The sequence below is a fragment of the Sciurus carolinensis genome, chromosome 7 (genome assembly GCF_902686445.1).
Source record: "Sciurus carolinensis chromosome 7, mSciCar1.2, whole genome shotgun sequence".
Lineage (NCBI taxonomy): Eukaryota > Metazoa > Chordata > Mammalia > Rodentia > Sciuridae > Sciurus > Sciurus carolinensis.
Window position 1 is genome coordinate 87,295,093 of NC_062219.1, and position 20,447 is coordinate 87,315,539.

Here is a 20,447-nt window from a genome sequence, read left to right on the forward strand (position 1 = left end):
CCAGGTGTCCTTGAACTTGCAATCCCCCTGCCTCGGCCTCCTGAGTAGCTGGGATTATAGGTGTGCACCACCATGCCTGGGTGTTGTTTGTTTTTCACTCACTGTGGTGGTGTTTGTCAGGTATTTGACTTATAGTCAAAAATTACTAGGGCTGGGGAGATAGCTCAGTTGGAAGAGTGCTTGCCTTGCATGCACAAGGCCCTGAGTTCAATCCCCAGCACCGCAAAAAAAAAAAAAAAAAAATTACTTTTTACTTATAGGCATTGGACTTTTTCATTCTTGGAAGGACTTCTTCATTCCATGACTAGAAATATTTGCTTAGGGTTTCTTTTGCTCTAGTTTGGGTTCTCTTTCCACATTTATATATTTGATATGCTTGAGATGTAATATGATTTAGCTGCAAGGTATGGTCTAAATTCATTTTTTAATGGTTTATCTCCTTATCTCAACATCATTGATTAAGCCATCTTTCCCACACTAATCTGAACTGTATCCTTTTAAAATATTAAGTTGCTATGTGTACATTTGAGAATATTTTTGGATTTTCTACTCCAATTCATTGAGATGTCTCTTTGTTCCTACATCAATAAATGCAGTCTTATATTTATTGAAGTTTTGTAATATTGGGTACCTGGATAGGATTAATTATTTTTCATGTACGGTCTGTGAGTTAGTAATCATTTTTACATTTAAAAATTTTTTTGGTGGGTACTGAGGATTGAACCCAGGATACTCTACTACTGAGTTATTCCCCCAATCCTTTACTTACTTATTTACTTTTATTTTGAAACAGGGTCTCACTACGTTACCCAGGCTGACCACAAACTTGTGATCTTCCTCCTGTTTCTTGAGTTTTGGGATTACAGGCATATGCCACCATGCCCAGTTTAGTTTTTTAAAAATCCAAAGAATGATAATATTCCATTACACATAAAATTATATAAAATTCACTTTGTGTTTATAAATAAAATTTTCATGGCCCAAAGTTGTACCCGTAATTTATGAATTATCTTTGACTACTTTTATACTGTATAGCTGAGTTGAATATTTGACAGAGACTACATAAAACTAAAGCACAAAATATTTTCTTTCTGGTCCTTTGTAGAAAAGTTTGCCTGACTATTGCTCCAACTTACCAAGAAGAACTAAGTTCTTTGAATAAATTGATATATGTAAAAAAAATTTTTAACAAAATGATTGCTTATGTAACTTAATTAAAATTTTATTATTCAAGTTTGTGCTTCCTTGAGTGCAAAATATCTGAATCTATGGCTTCAATATATATATTTATAATGAATTCAATTTATTTAAATATAAGTTTTCTCTTGATCAAAATAGGATGAAATGACTTTGAAACATTTGTCATTGATTATGTTTATAGAGTATTTTTTCCAGTGTGCATTTGGTGATACTTAATAAATTGAGATGGTACTGAAACTTCCAATGGATTATATGTAAAAGTTCCACCCCCCCATATTTAGGTTAGAAGAGAAAATTGATTTTCCATATAGATTACCTATAATATTTTCCTTTATTATAGGTTCTCTGATTTAGCAACAAATATAGTGTTCTTTTTTCTTATTTTCATTACATTTATTGGACTTATCCTCAGTGTAATTTCTGCAGTGGTTCTTTTTCTTTTTCTTTCTTTTTTTTCTGAGGACTTAACCTCTGAGCTGTACCTCAAGTTCTTTTAATTTTTTATTTTGAGACAGGGTCTTGCTAAGTTGCTGAGACTGGCCTTGAACTTGCAATTCTTCCCTGTCAGTCTCCAGAGTCACTGGAATTACAGCCATGTGCCACCACACCTGGCCCCAGTGTAAGTTCACAGGTTTGATAGAAATAGGACTGAAGTTTCTCATTCTAATTGCGTTAATAGAGTTTCTCCCCAGCAAGATGCACAATAAAAGAATTCCAACTCAACAGCTTCACCACTTAATGTTTAAGTTGAATTTTTCTATAGCATTAGTTTTCTGGTGCTCAGTAGGGCCAGAACTACATATGCATTTCAATTGTGAGTTATTTGATGCTAATGTTATATCATTTTGGAAAGTGCTTCCAAATTAAAACTATCAAGATGCACTGTACTTTTTTTTTTTTTTTTTTGCAGTGCTGGGTATTGAACTCAGGGCCTTGTGCTTGTGAGGCAAGCACTCTACCAACTGAGCTATATCCCCAGCCCCTACACTGTACTTTTTGATCTTAAGATATTATGTGAAAAAATACTGGTTACCTATAGTTCATTCTCCTTCCTTCAAAAAGTAGAATATTGGTGAGCCCAGTTATCAAAATGAGAAGCATGTAAAAGGAACTACTATCAAGTAACATAGTTTGAACTGCACCTAACAGAAAATATTGGTCAAACTGGATGTCAAGAAAGTATTATTGCTGTTGGGCGTGGTGGCATATGCCTGTAATACCAGCAATTAGAGAGGCTGAGGCGGGAGAATTGCATTTCAAAGACAGCCTGGGCAACTTAGTGAGATCCTGTTTCAAAATAAAAAATAAAGAGGGCTGGGGATGTAGCTCAGTGGTAGAGCACCCCTGGTTCAATTCCACTACCAGGAATAAAAAGAAGAAGAAGGAGGAGGAGGAGGAGGAGGAGGAGGAGGAGGAGGAGGAGGAGGGGCAATTATTGCCAATAGAGGGAAATCCAGGCATAGTATGTCAAGGGCTCAGATTTAGTTTCTCTACCTGTGTTGGCTTCCTCTTCAGACTGGTGGTAGCAAGATGCTTCTTGTTGTTTACAAATTCACATCCAGTCACAACTACCAGGAGAAGAGAAGAGGCAAGTTCTTTTCTTTCTCTTAAAAAATCTCTTTCAGAAATGAAAAAATCTCTCTAGAAGACTCCTCCAGGTTTTACCTCATTTCAAAATCAGGATAGTTACCATTTCCTAAACCAATCACCTGGCAAGGGTAATAGGATTACCATAATCAGTCTAAACTAATCATCTGAAGTTGAAATGAGATTGGAAGTTACTTTCCATTACCACTATAAGAATCTTTTTTTCTATATTTTCAAGACATCTGAGCATTGAAAAATTTTTTGTTTTAAATTATTATTTTAGAGAAAACATTCAGCCTTAGGTCTTTTTGGTTTGGTTTATTTCACTTAGCATGATATTCTCCAACTCCATCCACTTACCAGCAAATGCTGTAATATATATATCACATTTTCTTTATCTATTCATCTGTTGAAGGACATCTAGGTTGGTTCCATAGTTAAGCTATTGTGAGTTGAGTTATTATAAACATTGATGTGGCTGCATCACTGTAGTATGCTGATTTTAAGTCATTTGGGTATAGACTGAGGAGTGGGATAACTGGGTCAAGTGGTGGTTCCAGTTCAGGTTTTCTGAGGATTCCCCATACTGCTTTCCATAATGGTTGCACCAATTTGCATTCCCACCAGTAATGTATGGATGTACCTTTCCCCCCACATCCTTGCCAACATTTACCGTTGCTTATATTCTTGATGATTGCCATTCTTATTGGAGTGGGATGAAATCTTAGAGTAGTTTTGATTTGCATTTCTCTAATTGCAAGAGATGTTGAATAATTTTTCATGTATTTGTTGATCGATTGTATTTCTTCTGTGAAGTGTCTGTTTAGTTCCTTAGCCCATTTCTGCCCCCTTATTGTAGGTTAGCTTCCACATATCAGAGAAAACATTTGACCTTTGTTTTTTGGGGATTGGCTTATTTCACTTAGCATGGTAGTTTCCAGTTTCATCCATTTACTGGCAAATGTCATAAAGACATTCTTTATGGCTGAGTAATAGTCCATTGTGTGTATATATACCACATTTTCTTTATCCATTCATCGTCATAGGGCACTTAGGTTGACTCCATAGCTTAGGTATTGTGAACTGTGCTGCTATAAACATTGATGTGGCTGCATTACTGTAGTATGCTGATTTAAAATCCTTTGTATATACAACAAGGAGTGCAATAACTGGGTCAAATGATGGTTCCATTCCCACTTTTTTGCGGTCTCTTCATATCACTTTCTAGAGTGGTTCCACCAATTTGCAGTCCCACCAGAAACATATGAGTGTACGTTTTTCCCCACATCCTCACCAACATTTATTGTCACTTGTATTTTTTATAATTGCCATTCTGGCTGGAGTGAGGTGAAATCTCAGTGTAGTTTTAATTTGCATTTCTTTAATTCTAGAGATATCGAACATTTAAAAATTTATTTTTTGCCCATTTTTATTTCTTCTTTTGAGAAGTGTCTGTTTAGTTCTTTTGCCCATTTATTGATTGGGTTATTTATTTTTCAAGTTAAGTTTTTTGAGTTCTTGCATTGAGGATTGAAAGCTTTTCACTGTCATCTAGAGATTGACAGAGTGGTAGAGCTATGGAATAAGAATTGAACTTCTGGGGCTGGGGTTGTAGCTCAGTGGTAGAGCACTTGCCTAGCACATGTGAGGCACTGGGTTCAATGCTAAGTACCACATAAAATAAATAAATAAAATAAAATTATTGTGTCCATGCACAAATAAGAAAAAATTTTTAAAAAAGAAGACTTGGACTTCTGCATGACCTGAAAATCTGAGAAATCATACTAAATGAAACCTGTAAATTGGAAGCTGTTTCTCATAGGTGGTCTGTTTATTCTCTCAAGTATAAAGAATCATTTGAATATCATGGAGGATGTAATAGAAACTCTATTTTATTTGTGGGCATATTAATTAGCATATTTTCCTACTATCAGAAAATTATTGAGAGTTTTGGTTTCAGATGTGCCTGTCTTGTTGTGAGTCCACATCCATTAGGAGACAGGTCAACCCAAGAGTATTAAGGATCCTGTACTTTTGTGTGTGTGCACATTCATAGGAGTATATTAAATAAAAACATTTACTTACTCAAATTTTAGACTTGCAAGTCTTGTTTTTTATGTTCTAAAATATGAGGTAACAAAGATTGTGCACAATTATCATTAGGTAACCCACTGCACACTATTTTTGACTGTGTTTCTGGTCCTATTGTGGTACTTTGGATTATACTAATTTTATAATTATGCATGAATAAATTGGTAAGTGATTTGCTATCCCTGAAATAAAATTTTTCTACATTGATCTGATTATTTTTAGCTTCAACACAAAAGTTAAACAATTTCTATATCAATATGTGCACTATGCTAACTAGAAGATTAGTTTTCTTGAAATAGAAATTCAAGTCTCCTGATAACACAGGTGTCACTTATACATATTTTGAAACTTTACCTTTTTTTTTTCCACCTCCAAACATAAAGACCATCGTAAGGAAACTTAGGAAAGTAATACTTTATTTCTGATTTTTTCTTTATTCCAAAAAATACCTCAAAATTTCATCATTAACACTAACATGCAACACCAAATATCCTACAGGACAGATGGAAACAGAAAGTCAGATGGTTGGTACTTAAAAGCAATAGCAGTCAAGCACATTCAGGCACACCTGTATTCCCTATGATTTGGGAGGCTGAGGCAGGAGGATCACAAGTTCAAGGACAGCCTTAACCACTTAGTGAGGCCCTAAGCAACTTAGTGAGGCTCTCAAGAACTTATGGGACCCTGTCTCAAAATAAAAAAATAAAAAAGGCTGGGGATGTGGCTCAGTGGTAAAGTGCCCCTGGATTAAATCCCCAGTACCATAAATAAGTAAATAAATCAGTAAATAAATTAATAAAATGAAATAAAATAAAAACAATAGCTATTAAGTAGTTAAAAGTGGATCAGATTGTCACTTAGCTTTTGTACATTTGAAAGACTTGAGTGGGAGACGTGGCTTTGGCAACAAGATCAAGTCAAACTGGATGCTTCCTCTCTGACAGCAGGGTCTGGATCTCATCTGCCTCAACAACTTCCCATTTTCAATTTAAATTCTTTTTTTTTTTAATTTAAATTCTTTATGCACTAATTTTCTCAGGGGATGTATTCATTTTGTTTTTCCTCCTGAGCAGAAAGAAATCTTTGTCTTCACCCTACTTCTTTCCTCTGAGCAAACGTAATGCTCTCCAGGAGGAGGAAGGCATCTTGTGCTGCACTTAAGGTGCAGGAGAGGAGGAGTAGGGGGTCTGGGGTGGGGTGGATGGAGGGGAGAGAGAAAGGGAAGAAGAGAGAGGGAGAGACTGATTAACAGAATGAGATTGGGAAGAGAGATAGAAGAGGGAGCAAGAAGAAGGGAAAAACTCCAGGCTCTAAATATCTCCAACACTGTTCAAAATACTTTTCCAGGAGATGCACATGTGACCTCAGGAAAAGGTCACCAGGGGATCCCTTCTCAGGTCTCAGTCTCCCACCACCAAAACCTGGGTATTCTGAGAAGCACATCTTGTGGATGGATTCAAGCATACACACCACTGAGGCGGAAAGCCTCACTGTCAAACCTGGAGGGAAGACCAGGAGGTAGTGTCAGAGTGTGGATTCTCTGGCTGTCTCCACTCTTAGCCGAGCAGCCTGCAATGCAAAGTGAGGTGCGGGTGTTTCGGAGATTTTCCAGGGCCATCAGCTGGTCCCAGCTGGCTGCCCAACTTCCACCATTCAGCTGAGTACCTCCCATAGGGTCCCAGGAGTGGCCTCGAATTGCTACTCTTGCTGCTGTCCGGGGTTCTGCAGACGGAAGCAGAAGAAAGACACCAAGGTGGTACGGCACTCAGTCTCTAAGTTTTAGAAACATTTTTTGAGCCACTTGCCTCGAATCTTGAAATCAGAAATTCCTGCTGGCTCTAACTTCAAAATACATCTCCATTTCATACATTTTCTACCATTTTAACCCACTAGCACTCTAGTCTGAGACATACCTTTTTATTTAAGGGTGGGGTGGGAGGGTTATAGCCCAGCAACTGAGTGTGAGGACCTGAGTTCAATCCCCAATAGCATAAAAAAAAAAGTTTTTATTTTGTTTTCTAAAATCCGGGTACCAAATCCAAAATCATCAAAACATTAAAATGTGCTTTATTGGGTTTCTTGGAATGACCATCATTTACAAAAATATTTGCTCTGATAACTTATAAAGGAAAGGATAATAGAAATATTCAGGTTTGTTGACATTCTCCAAATTTTGAGAAATTCAAACATATTGTGACTGTTCTTTTGGTTATCAAACAGAATAACATAAAAAAAAAAAAAACCTTGTTCATTCCAAATTTTGGTGATTTGGGTTTTCTCTCATCTTCTCTTTGTTAGTGTGGCTAAAGGTTTATCAATTTTGTTTATTTTTTTGAAGAACCAACTATTTATTTTGTCAATTTTTTGTATTGTTTCTTTTCTTTCAATTTCGTTGATTTCAGCTCTGAGTTTAACTATTTCCTGTCTTCTACTACTTTTGGTGTTGGTCTGTTCTTCTTTTTCTAGGGCTTTGAGCTGTATATACAATGGAATATTACTCAGCCATAAAGAATGATAAAATTATGGCATTTGCAGGCAAATGGACGAAATTGGAGAATATCATGCTAAGTGAGATAAGCCAATCTCAAAAAACCAAAGGAAGAATGATCTCACTGATAAGTGGATGATGATACATAACGGGGCGTGGGAGGGGTTAGTTTTAGGGTTAGAGTGAGGGTTAGGGAGGGGGGCAAAAATGGGGGAAGGAAGGACTATATAGAGGGAAAAGAGGGATGGGAGGGGTGGGGGGAAGGGGAAAAAAAAAAAAAAAAAAAAAAACCCTGACAAAGTAAAATTGGGTTTTCTGAGGTTAATTATAATATGATGATTGTGTGGTTCTAAAGTTTAAAAAAATCCTTTTGCAGATAGAATGAAACAATAACTGTCAACACACTGATTTTAAAAAAGAAAAATTCTTTGTCAGTTGTCAATTAGTGACATTTATAATATACTTACTTTAGGGTATAAATTAAAGCCCCTGGATGTTAGTTGTTAGTGCTCTCATTAAGTGTTTTTATTTCTGTTGGTTTGTTTGCTTTACATTGAGAACAGGTACTGTTCTATTAACTGTCCAGATTACAAAGTAGATACTGTAGTTCATTCTTCTAATAAGCCTGTTGTTCTGGTCTACCCGGTGGCTAGCATCTCCACCTTCTACAAAATGGGTGGTCTTTTTCTTCATTCCACCTTTTGGAGAACATCATTTGAAGGGCCACAGGAAGTTAGTTGCTTCTTTGAAATGTTTTCCAACAGTGTAGGTCTCATGAATCAGATCCTCCATGCAGACAATGCCATACCTACCAAGAGATCAAGCAATTGAAGTGTTATCTGTCAAGGCAATTCGTTTCTTACTGATTTTGCTATATCCACACTTGTAGATAGTTTATTCACTGACTTCAGGTTTGGATACCCACACACAATGCATGGTTCCACAGTCCTCAACATGTTAACTGAAGCCTTGTTGAGCTTAACAAAGGGGGCACTGAAGATCTGGGCGAAGGAAAAGAAGTTGTAACAAAGGTTACCTTAGTAACCTTTGAGCTCACAGCATTGATACCTCTGATTGATGACAAATGTCAATTTGGGTTCTACAAGTACATAGAAGTTGCCAGTTTTTCTTGCCATCCTAGTCATTTGAATCTCCGTTCTGTACATCTGCCTGTATTCCTTGTGGAAATGCTTGGCTTTTTCACAGATAAGCTTCCTCTGTGATGGGCTGACAGATCTGACTCCATGAGAATGTTACAGGCCAGACTCTAAGGGAAATGACTAAACAGACTCCATTTTGATTTGAGACTCCATGTTATGTAGGAAATAAGCTTCTCCCATGGGAACACCCCACCTCTGTGCCCATCATCAGTTACTTAGTGTGACATGTTTAACAATACAGAATGATAATTCCTATGTAAAGAAAGATTGCTCTCTTTTGATCCCTATTGCTCCTAAACAATGTACCATGTGAACAGTGATTGTGTGGATGTTAGTAACCATTCTTTAGTTTGTACCTAGGTAAGAGTCATTTTGACCCACTTCCCCCTCTGTCGATGATCTCATGATGTTAATGTGTAATTTTGAATCATAGCAACAGACACATATGATTAATGTGATTTTTGGTATAAGAACCCCTACAACGCTGTGGTCGAGGTTGTTCTCCCAATAGTCATTTTTTGGGGCATTGTATGAGACAGTCAGTTGGCCAGCTTAATAAAGACTCTCAAATTTGGACTTCTCAGTGGTGATCGGTCTGTTCTTAAGTTGCGCCCCATAACATCTCCTTGCCTTTTGAAGCATCTTTTGAGCAAGCTACTTCTTTCTCAGATGCATTACCTTCAGCTCTGTGAAATTCCTTTGCTTTTCTTTTTTTGTTTATTTTTTTGATCTTTCTAGATATACATGACACTAGAGTGTATTTTGACATATTATACATACATAGAATAACTTGTTCCAGTTAGATCCCATTATAGTGGTTGTATATGATGTGGAGTTACATTGGTCATGTATTCATATATAAGGATAGGAAAGTTATATCCAATTCATTCCAGTGCCTTTTCTATTCCCACCCCCTCTCTTCCCTTAATTCCCCCTTTGTCTTGTTCAATGAACTTCTTGCTCTACTTATTATCATTCTTTGGTGGCTTCCAGAGGTCAACAAGTTTTCAAGAGTCTTTCAGAAATCTTCATATTTTATCTTCTTAAAAAAATATTTTTTAGTTGTAGATGGACAGAATACCCTTATTTATTTTATTTTTATGTGGTGTTGAGGATTGAACCTAGTGCCTCACATGTGTGAGGCAAGTGCTCCACCACTGGGCTACAACCCCTGTCCATATTTCATCTTAACTCTACTATTTTTCTCCACCTAAGGAAAGGCAAAACCAAAATCTTCTTGTGTATTTTTCTTGGACTATTATCTATTGTTTTAAAACTAACTGATTAATAAAAATTTTCATCCTGCATCTGTTTTGACTAACGAAAATCTAATAGTTGTTCCTTTCCACACTTTAAATGGCAGATTTTCTTTTGTGGGCCCCTTCTGGAACTTGAATTTTCCTGAAGTTTAATTTTAACCTTTACTTCTATCAAAATTGGACACTGACCCCAAATAACAACATACTTCTACTGACATTATTGCAACAACAGATGGAGATCATCCTTGCGGTATTAGTGTGTTGCCAGGGGTGCTTAACTACTGAACCACATCCCCATCTGCAGCCCTTTTTATTTTTTATTTTGAGACAGAGTCGTGCTTAGGTACATAGGGCTTCTCTAAGTTGCTGAGGCTGACTTTGAATTTGCCATCCTGCCTCAGCCGCTTGAGTCACTGGGATTACAAGTGTGCACCACCATGTCCAGTACCCCAGTCACATTGTGATAGGTGACAATTTACCCCCATACAGTTTGTGTAACACTAAGCTACCACAGTTCATGCGGACATCAGGTTTTCACCTAATCACTATACAAACCTATCTTGTGTGGTATGATGCAGCTTTTTGAATATTTATTAATAAATATTAAAATCATACTATTAACTTTAAAAATATTTTCCAATTTTTAATCACCTACTCCTATTAGAAGCTGTATTTTCTGAGAAAGATACTTAGAGACCTAAAATGAGGCAAGCCTGGACTGTGGAGGAAAGCTCCAAGGACAGATGATTGGCTCCCTCTTCCTCTATACTCAGGAAGCTCCAATTTCAATGTCAGGAATAGTGCAACTAATGTGTTCCACAATGTGTCTCTGGCCCTCAACAGAAGTTACAAATGACATGACCTCTACAAACTAGTTTCAATTTAAGTTTCAAGGCGACTATGAGCGATTGCAAATCCTTTGACTGGCCGAGAACTTTGGTCACAAACAGTGCTTACAGCACATCCTTAGAACATTATTGGTCAGGTAGGATAGTTTTGTGACTCTATTAAATAAAGAAAAGGCACCCTGGATCTCTAGAACAGATTCGGATGGATTTTGGGATATGATTTCATGGGTTTGATGTCTGTGCAGTCTTTTGATAGGATACACAGTCATTTAGTTTCTAATGATTGCCTGCATTGTGTATGACAGTGTGTTATGTTTAATATGGTGGATGCTACCGTGCAGTCATTGACTTTTCAGATCACTCAATATCTCATTTTGCAACAAATGGCCTATGAGAGACTAACTGTATGCCACTGTAGGCCGTATGCTCTGAGTAACCTTGTTAATGAGTTCTGACGATGGTGTGGATCTGAACTGGGCAAATTCAAGTCCTGAGGGCTGACTTGTTTTTGGCCAAAAGGGGAGGGTGAAGAGTGAAAAAACACTTAGGAGCTTATAATCTGAAACTGATAGATAAACCATAATCTTCCCTACTAAATATAAACATCTCTCTTTTTTTGAGTACTGGGATTAAACCCAGGGTGCTTTATCTCTGAGTTACATCCCCAGTTCATTTTATTTTTTGTTACTGGGAATTTAGCCCAGGGGCTCTTTGCCACTGAACAACACCCTCGGCCCTTTTTTTATCTTTATTTTCAGACAGGGTCTTGTTAAATTGCTTAAAGCCTTACTAAATTGCTGAGGCTGGCCTTGAATTTGCGACCTTCCTGTCTCAGTTTCCCAAGTTGCTGGGATTACAGGCATGTTATTCACCACACCCAGCTATTTTAAACTTTGAAACCAGGTCTTGCTAAGTTGCTAAGGATCTGTTTAAGTTTCCCAGGCTGGCCTCAAACTTGGGATCCTCCTGATTCAGCCTCACGAGCCGTTGTGGTCACAGGTGTGCACCACCGCACCTTGGCTCTTAAAAAATATTTTAACCGGTCAAGGCCATTCAGATACAGTGATGGAAACTAATGGACAAAGGCCACTCTGAAACTATTTGAAACTAGATAAAGATAATACTTTACAATTCAGATCACATTCATCTCCCTACCGCTTAGATGAAGATTGCTAAGATAATTATCTAATTGTCCCATTTTAGAAAATTGGCTTCTGCTTCCCTAGTGCAGCACACTATATAAACCCAGCTTTGTTTGACTGCACATGTGTAGTTATTGGTTAACTGCCAGAACCTGTCAAAATCCAGGGAGCCTCTGCGAGTCTTCCTGCCCTAGCACCTTCCTTTCTGCCACCCCTGACCTGGTTGATGCTCAATGGATCTGCTCCAAAATCCTTTGAAATTAGAGTAAAGAAAATTTTGGATCCCTGGGAATTGTAAGGGCAAGCACTGATTATCTCATCTAATATGGAATGAAGGGATTAAGCCCAGAGTAGAATATTGCTGGATTGGATTATCTTGAGAGGGGGTTACAGGAACAGAAAATCCCTAGGGTGTGTCAGAGGGTGGGTTGTTTGAGTGCCCATATATAACACAGGGCCGAGGCTCTTTTTCACATTTTCCAGCCAGTTACTTGGACTTGCCCTGCTTTGAATCAAGTAAGAGCAGTGCACCATTTGGAAATGAGCACTCTTGGCAAGAAAGCGTGGTGGACCTTGCCTGCAAACTTTCATTCTCCGCTGGTATTTTACATGGAAGAAGACCAGGAGAAGCACATATTCGGTAGGCGACCTGAATATCTCCTCCCCCATCCCTCCCTTCCAACCTTTCTCTCCCCTCCCCAGTCTGCCCCAGGTCCCTACCCTCAGGGCCACCTCTTTGTCTCACCAAGTGCTGGGGTTTACTTTTCCTTTCTCTCCCCTCTTATATTCACAGGTCAGGGAGACACCTACCTTCGCTGCATTGAGTTGCATAGCCACACCCTCATTCAACTGGAGCCGTGGTTCACAGCCACAGGTCAGACTCGAGTTACTGTCGTTGGACCACAGAGAGCAAGGCAGTGGTTGCTGGCCATGATTCGGAGTGTGGGGAGCCAGAATTCTTACTATAAGTCCCAAGGTAAGTATCTTTACCTGAATCGTGGTTAAGAACAAAGTGACAGTTCTGGTAGATTTGTGTGGCATTCAAGGATTGCTCAGGTGGCTGGGAATCTAGGTGCTCTGCAAAGTCCATTGCAAGTGGAGGGCCAAAACCACACCATTTTTGTATCCTGAAGTCACTGAGAGAGAAAAGGTATCCGGGAGTCATGAATGGCTCATCTGACAGTGCCTGGGTTGGAATGGCTGTCTTCCCCACAATGTCCCTGTGGGGGGTCCCTACCTGCACTGCAGCCTCCTAGTCGTGAGTTGTGTTTCACTATTCCTGGTCTTTCCCTTCACAGGCCTGGAGATGTTGAAGCGTGTCCGGAGCCAGCCCCTGACCGATGGAGACCTGACTGGCAACACCATGGTGGAACCAGATACCTGGAGTATATCACTGGCCACAAGACTGAGTAGGATCATCTCTCTTGAGGCTCCTCAGGGTTCCCCTTACCAATTGCATGGTTGTTTTCAGTTGCATTGGAGTTAGCTCTATCCATAATAAGGGAATGCCCTCCCGGGCAGCTAGATGAGAGAAGTCTAGTTTAGCCCTTGTTGAGAAAAACGTGAAAGACCTGATAGAAGTTTGAATTTGTGGCCCATTTAATCTCTCAAGCCTTCTAGACATGTGTCTGAAGGAAGTTTCCTAAATGTTGAAAAATTTTTCACTGGCAAAGATATCTAATAAAGCATGCTACCTAATATGTAATGCCTTTACTGTGTCGGCCGCTTTCTTTTGGATAAGCTTATCTAGCCCAGAAAGGTATTTTAGGGCAGCCTGGTGCTGAGATGTGGGTGGTCTCTACAGCCTCTGGGGAGGCCCAGCCCAGTCATAAGACATCTCTTTAATGAACTGCTTTCCTCAGACCAGAAGCTCTTAGATTAATGAAAACAGGGGCTTCTGAATAGAAGGGATCATCCTAGGAGGTTGAGGCTTCTCCTGAAATTAAAATGCAAATAAAAAGGAAGAGTGGGAAGTTGGGAGGTCCAGATGGAGACGGAAGGTGGTACTCATTTTTACTGCCTGTGAAATAGGTAAGGAGGCAACCCAGCTGAGTCTGAACATGAGGTAGCCAACCTTGTCCCTGATTGCCAGAAGTTTTGAAGGTGGGCTTTGAGGGGGTGGTTTTCTGGGAGCAAAGTGTCCTGAGATCCTTTAAAGCGTGAATAAGATGATCAGTAAATCTTCTTGAATTTTCACTTCAGAACATTCTCTTGAATGCCAAACATACATTTGGATTTCTTCATCCAATATTATGGCAAACTACACAGGCCCTTACCTTTGAACACTTCTTCAAACCCGTATCTCCAGGAATCTGTCTTGTAGTGAAGCTGAAGTCAGAATTGGGGACAGGCAGTTAGTGTAGAAACAGGAAATTGGGTCAAATCCAGGAAATGGAGGCCGTGAAGCCATTGCATCTGGAAGTTGGAGACTGCCCCTGGGAGAATGGAATGTCAAGTATCTCCAGAGCTCATTGATTACCAAATTTACCTGCCCTTGTCAAGGACTACAGGCAGGGAGCTGCTAATTAATGCCCCCCCTGCCCTTACCTGCCTGAATACTTTGACCCTCCCCCTGCCATCTGCTGCTTACCTTTTTGCTATGTCACCGCAACTACTGGGCCTAGTCAGTAGGCAGGAAGGAGAGATAAGCAGGGAGAGAACAGAACAAAAGATACCCTAACTATAATAAAAGGTGTAGGGCGTGCTCACTTCTTGGGACTCTAGAACATCAGCCATGGCTCCCTTCTCCCTCCTGGGAGAAGTCTATATTATTACCTTTAAATAAAACCTGCTTAATATGCTTTACCCTGGTGTGCTTCTCTGATGTTATACTTCAGCACCTGAGAAAGCAGAACTCTTACCGTTAAAAGGCGGTATCAAAGCCATTGCAGTACTTGGGAGAGACATGGCTGTCCTGGACCACAGTGGAGTAGTAGAAATGTCAGGAATTTGGAATATATTTTGAAGTTAACAAGAATGCTAACTGTGGGTGGGACTGTAGCTCAGTGGTAGAGTACTTGCCTGGCACCTGTGAGGCACTGGGTTTGATCCTCAACACCTAATAAAAATAAGTAAATAAAGGTATTTTGTCCATCTACAACTAAAAATATTTTAAGAAATTCTAGCTACATGATTTATTTATTTAAAAAGATTATTTATTTTTGATACTGGAGATTGAACCCAGAGGCCTTTGCTACAACCCAAGCCCTTTTAAAAATTTTATTTTGAGATGTTTTTGCTAAGTTGCCCAGGCTGGCCTCATTTGTGATCCTCTTGCCTTAGCCTACTGAGTAGCTGGGATTATAGGTACATGTCACTATACCTGGCAAACTATATGATTTTTACATGGCCAGTTACTAAACAAAAGTTAGATCAGATTCGCAGTTAAAAAAATTCACGAATCTGACTGGAGGAAGAGAACAACCAAACCACATTATTCTCAAAGGAAATGTCATATTTACCTTTTTTTTTTAAAATATTTTTATTAGTTGTTAATGAACCTTTATTTATTTGTCTGTGGTACTGAGAATTGAACCCAGTACCTCACACTGGCTAGGCAAGCGCTCCACCACTAAGCCACAATCTTTGCCCATATTCATTTCTTAATTGACAATTTAAAATTGAGAGTTCACAGAATAGAGGGCAAACCTTTTATTAAAATAAAACAAAACAAAACAAAAATGCCTGAAGCTGGGTAGGGTGGTGCACTCCTGTGATCCCAGTGACTCAGGAGGCTGAGGAAGGAGGATCACAGGATCCAGGCCAGCCTCAGCAATTCAGTGAGGCTCTAAGCAACTTAGACCCTGTTTCAAAAACAAAAAGGGCTGGGGATGTGGCTCACTGGTAAAGTGCCCCAACATTCGGTCACCAGTTACAAAAAAACAAAAAGTTTGCCAAGAGTATTTCTTCCTTCAGTTAAGTTTCAAGCCAGTAATTATCAAATTAGCATTTACTTTCTCCAGGTTGTAATTCTGATTTCTAAAGGTTTCTGTGATGTCAGAGCCCAGGAGTCAACCTAGGATTTGATATTTCCAATACTGAAGTGAGACTACATATAGTTTAAATATGAACTCTACTGCTAAATAACTTTGTGATCTTTGGCAAGTTATTAATTTCATGGAGCATTGATTTTCTCATCTAGGAAATGAAGCCATAATAGTAACTACCTCAAGTGGTTTTTTTTTTTTTTTTTTTTTTTTTGGTACCAAGGATTGAACCCAGGGACACTTAACTACTGAGTCAGCCCTTTTTAAAAAAAAAAAAAAATGTTTTTTATTTAGAGACAGGGTCTCGACAAATTGTTTAGGGCTTCACTAGGTTGCTGAGACTGACCTTGAACTTGTGATCCTTCTGTCTTAGCCTCCTGAGAGGCTATATATAGGGTAAGAATGTCTGTCTCATTCTACCGTCCTTCCCATCCCCACCACTCCACTCCTCTCACTTCCCTCTGCACAATCGAAAGTTCCTTCATTCCCCCCACCCCCACACACTCTATGGATCAGCATCCACTTATCAGGAAAAAATATTCAGTCTTTGGGTTTTTGGGAATGGCTTATTTCACTTAGCATGATATTCTCTAGTTCCATCTGTTTACCTGCAAATGCCATAATTTCATTCTTCTTTAAGACTGAGTAGTATTCCATTGTGTACACGTACCACATTTTCTTTATCCATTCGTCTAGAACTGGGAATCTTGATGATGTAATCGAGCAAATTGTACTCTGCCTGGACTTCTAGTTATGTTAGATAAGAAAGTCTCTAGATAAGAAAGACTGACTAGAAGGGCATCCTCGTAGGACCAAGGACAGAAGGCACCATCTGCCATGTAAGGTTCACATTTCACCTCCAGAGTCATGTGGGGCCACGACCATTCATTGAGCATCTTCCGCATGCCAGGCAATGGTGTCCTGCTCCAGTGTGCTCCTGGCCATGCCTTCCTCCCCCTCCAGGTCTCAGTTAAAGCTTGCCTTGACTCCTTGGAATAGGTCCTAAGTTGCCCAGGCTGGCCTTGAACTTGAAGTTCTCTTGCCTTAGCCTCCAAGTCACGGGGCTGACAGGCTTGTGCTACCATACATGTTTTCAGCCAGGGTTTTCTTAAACCTATAGCCAAATCCATCCCAACTGGTGCATTACTTTTGGTAAGATGGATCAAGTGAGATAATAACTGGGAAGCACATATTAACATAATACTGGGCTGTCACTAGGCATGGGTTGTTACTCTAAAGCCAAGACTCTGTAGGAAATAGAGCAGGAGAAGGGGGAAGCAGGAATGTGGAGATCCAGGGCTCAGGGGTGGGGGAAGGGAGAAGAGTCCCTCTTTTCCTTTAGAATCTATAGCAAAGTTGGGGGTAACCAGTCTTCTAGATAAAAGGGCAGAGTCCAGTCTGGGTGTCATCTGAGGGATCTGTCAGTTGTTTTGGGGGCTGGCGAGGGGATGGAGGTGGAAGACGCTGAGGCCCGGGCGGAGCCTGAGCAGGGCTACTGAGCCAGGTGCTCTTCCCATCTTGTGGACACATGATTACTGGTTATTCGGCGTAGATTAAGTTCTTCCTGGGTCCTTTTGGAAAAGTAAAGACCTCTGGGGCAAGTAACACATTCAGTTTGTGACACGGGGTGAATGAAGTTGGTAATCACACTCTCCTCTTGGTTGAAAGGCTCCTGAACTTAGAGTTTGGAAGTGGTTGGGAACTGCATTAAATGCCCAGAGCAAACAAGATACTTTTATTCTTTAACATAAATAGTTCCTTTTGCAGGCACAGTGTGAGAAGCCAAGAGGGACCTTGTGAATATGATGTTCTTGCCCTCAAATTTTCTTACCCTAGGGCATTAAAGGTGAATTTAGGGCTCAAGTGAAGTTATGTAGATGTGATGAGTAGGAGGGGATCTGGGTTGGAGACACGAGACAGGGGAGACCACCTTGTAGTTGAGGTCATGGGTGAGACCCCTGGGGAGAGCATGAGTGAGGAGGAAAGAGAAGAGGTTGAAACAAAATCCACTGCAGACAGTTATGTGCCAAAGATCAATAAGGAATTTGGAGAAGTCAAAGATGAGCAAGCCAGAGAGGTAGGCGACATGCAGCTCCTGAAACACTGGAATCTCCACAGTGAGAAGTGTCGTTTTTTATTTTATTTTATTTTTCAGTACTAGGGATTGAACCCAGGGGCATTCTCCTACTAAGCTAAAGCCCCAGCCCCTTTTATTTTTAGAGAGGGTCTCACTAAATGCTGAGGCAATCTGCCTCAGACTCCTGAGTTGATGGAATTACAGGCTGTGCCCTGTAGTATGTGTTTTTTGTATGCTAATGAGAAGATGAAGGGGGTGGGTTAGATAGCTTCAGGTAGGGCGCTGGCCACCAAAAAGGATAAGGAATGATTAGTCAGATGGGATTTTTAACCTCAATCTCCCAGCCCCAGGGAGGGGAAGGGACTGATGGTTAAATTGATAACCAGTGACCATTGATTTAATCAACCATGTCTACACAATGAAGCTTCCATAAAAACCTAAAGATTGAGTTCAGGGAGACTGCAGAGAGCTGAGCATGTGGAGGTTCTTAGAGGATTTTTCCTACCTCGCCACATAATCTGGCCCTATGCATCTCTTCGAATTCTTTTTAAGATCCACTAAAATAAGTTGGCAAATGTAAATAAAAAGTTTCTCTGAGTTTTGTGAGTTGCTCTAGCAAATTAATGGAACCCAAAAACAGGGTAGTGGGAATCCCAGTCTACAGCAGAGTGTACGTTTCAACCTATGCTACTATTACTGGTGATGAACGTCTGAAGTTGGGGCAGTCCTGTGGAACTGAGCCGTGAGCCTGTGGGATCTGATACTATCTCCAGGATGATTGTGTCAGAACTAAGAACTGGAAGAGGCACAGCTGGTGTCCAATGTAGAATGGATTGATTGGTTATTGGCGGGGAGAAATCTCCACGTGCTTCTTGGTGATCAGAGGTCACAGGAGTCTTCTGTGTGGATTGTTGAGTGAGAGAACAGAAAAGCATTTTTCCCCTTTATATATTTTTTTGGTACTGGGGATTGAACTCAGGGGCACTCACCACTGAGCCACATCCCCAGCCCTATTTTGTATTTTATTTAGAGACCAGGTCTCACTGAGTTGCTTAGCAACTTGTTGCTGAGTCTGGTTTTGAACTCGTGATCCTCCTGCCTCAGCCTCCCGAGCTGCAGGGATTACAGGTGCGCGCCACCACACTCAGCTCCCCTTTATATTTAGAGACAGATTTTCATTTGGGAAGATGAGAGTGTTTTAAGGTAAAGAGTAGTTGTGTCAACTTGTCTTGCTCTTTCTTTCTTTCTTTGTTTTGGCAGTACTGGGAATTGAACCCAGGGCCTGGCACATACTAGGCAAGTGCTCTACCACTGAGCTATATCCTTAGCCCTTGTTGTGGTGTCAGCTACTATAGAAAGACCACAAAGGATGCCGACTGAGTGTCCATTGAATCAACTCGTGGAAGATCATGGATGAACTCATAAAGCAGTTTTTCTGTGGTGGCACATGAGGGTGAGTCTGACTGCCATGGCTGGTTAGTATGTGAATGCTGTGGAAACGAAAGTACCTTATACCCTTCTACAATTTATTTTATAAGCACAGTCACAGATAGCTTCATGATGGGATTTTTTTTGTTTTTTTTGGGTACTGGGGGTTGAACCTAGGGGTACTCTACCACCGAGCTACATCCCAACCCTTTTTATTTTCTATTCTGAGACAGGGTTTTATTAAGTTCCCAGACTGGCCTTGAACTTGCAATTCTTCTGTCCCAGGCTCTTGAGTTGATGGGATAAGTTCTAAGAAATGTGTTGTCAGGTAGTTTCATCATGCAAACATCACAGGCTGTGTTTAGGTCAGTCATTCCATGTGGCCATTTGATGCAATCAAAAAAGATGGTGAACATAAGATATTTGAGGCTGCTGCATTATCACACTGCAGTGTTTTACAGTAAAAATTTTTATAAATAGAAGTACATGCCAAAGTAATAATAAAAAGTATGATATAGTAAATATATTAGTAATGTAGTTGTTTTTCAAATGTTATTACTATTCCTTATTGAACGCACCAACTTTTGTATCACTGGCAGTGCAGTAAGTTTGTGTATACCAGCATCACCACGAACATGTGATTCATTGTGCAACCACATTATAATGACTGTGATGTCAATAGGTGACAGGTATAATATAAAGCTGCTTCCCCGCCCTTTACACTGCAGCCATTTCTCCCTCTCCCATCTTACCCTAGATTGTCAGTCTGTGAACATCCTAGCCAGTTATTGGTTCACTAGTCCGCCTGCGAGCCCTCTTCTCAGTAATTGGCCTGACTGTTGTTAGCCTGTGAAATTCCACTACTTAGGAGAAGCTCCCCCGCCATTTTCTCTCTCTTTCTCTCCCAGCCCCGAGAGCGGAGGCGATTGTCCGCCTAATAAAATCTCTGGTGTGAGTTCCCAGGTCCGGAGTGGCTTTCTGGGTGCTGTTGTTGGGCCGCAACTCAGATCAGGGCGCCCCAGAGTGCTTACTCCTCTGGATTCAAGGGTCTGAGCTGCCTTGGGACCCAAACTGAGCCACACTTTTCTTACAATAGGAAATTTTCCAGCTGCATTTTAATCATATGGGTTCACTGTGGTATATGTGGTTTGTCATAATTGAAATGCTGTCACTAGTTCCAA

The 20,447-nt window shown here is 40.1% G+C and overlaps 1 protein-coding gene and 1 pseudogene across 1 annotated transcript; one reads left to right on the plus strand and one right to left on the minus strand.

Annotated features, from left to right (window-relative positions):
• Window positions 1-6,334: 6,334 nt before the first annotated feature.
• On the minus strand, window positions 6,335-9,041 carry LOC124989267 (60S ribosomal protein L7-like; annotated as a pseudogene).
• A 3,274-nt stretch (window positions 9,042-12,315) lies between these two features.
• Window positions 12,316-13,261, plus strand: LOC124989268 (KH homology domain-containing protein 1-like). Its single transcript, XM_047559192.1, has 3 exons — window positions 12,316-12,415; window positions 12,569-12,751; window positions 13,074-13,261. Exons 1-3 carry the CDS (start codon window positions 12,316-12,318, stop codon window positions 13,259-13,261), a joined length of 471 nt encoding a protein of 156 aa, XP_047415148.1.
• The last annotated feature ends 7,186 nt before the right edge of the window (window positions 13,262-20,447 follow it).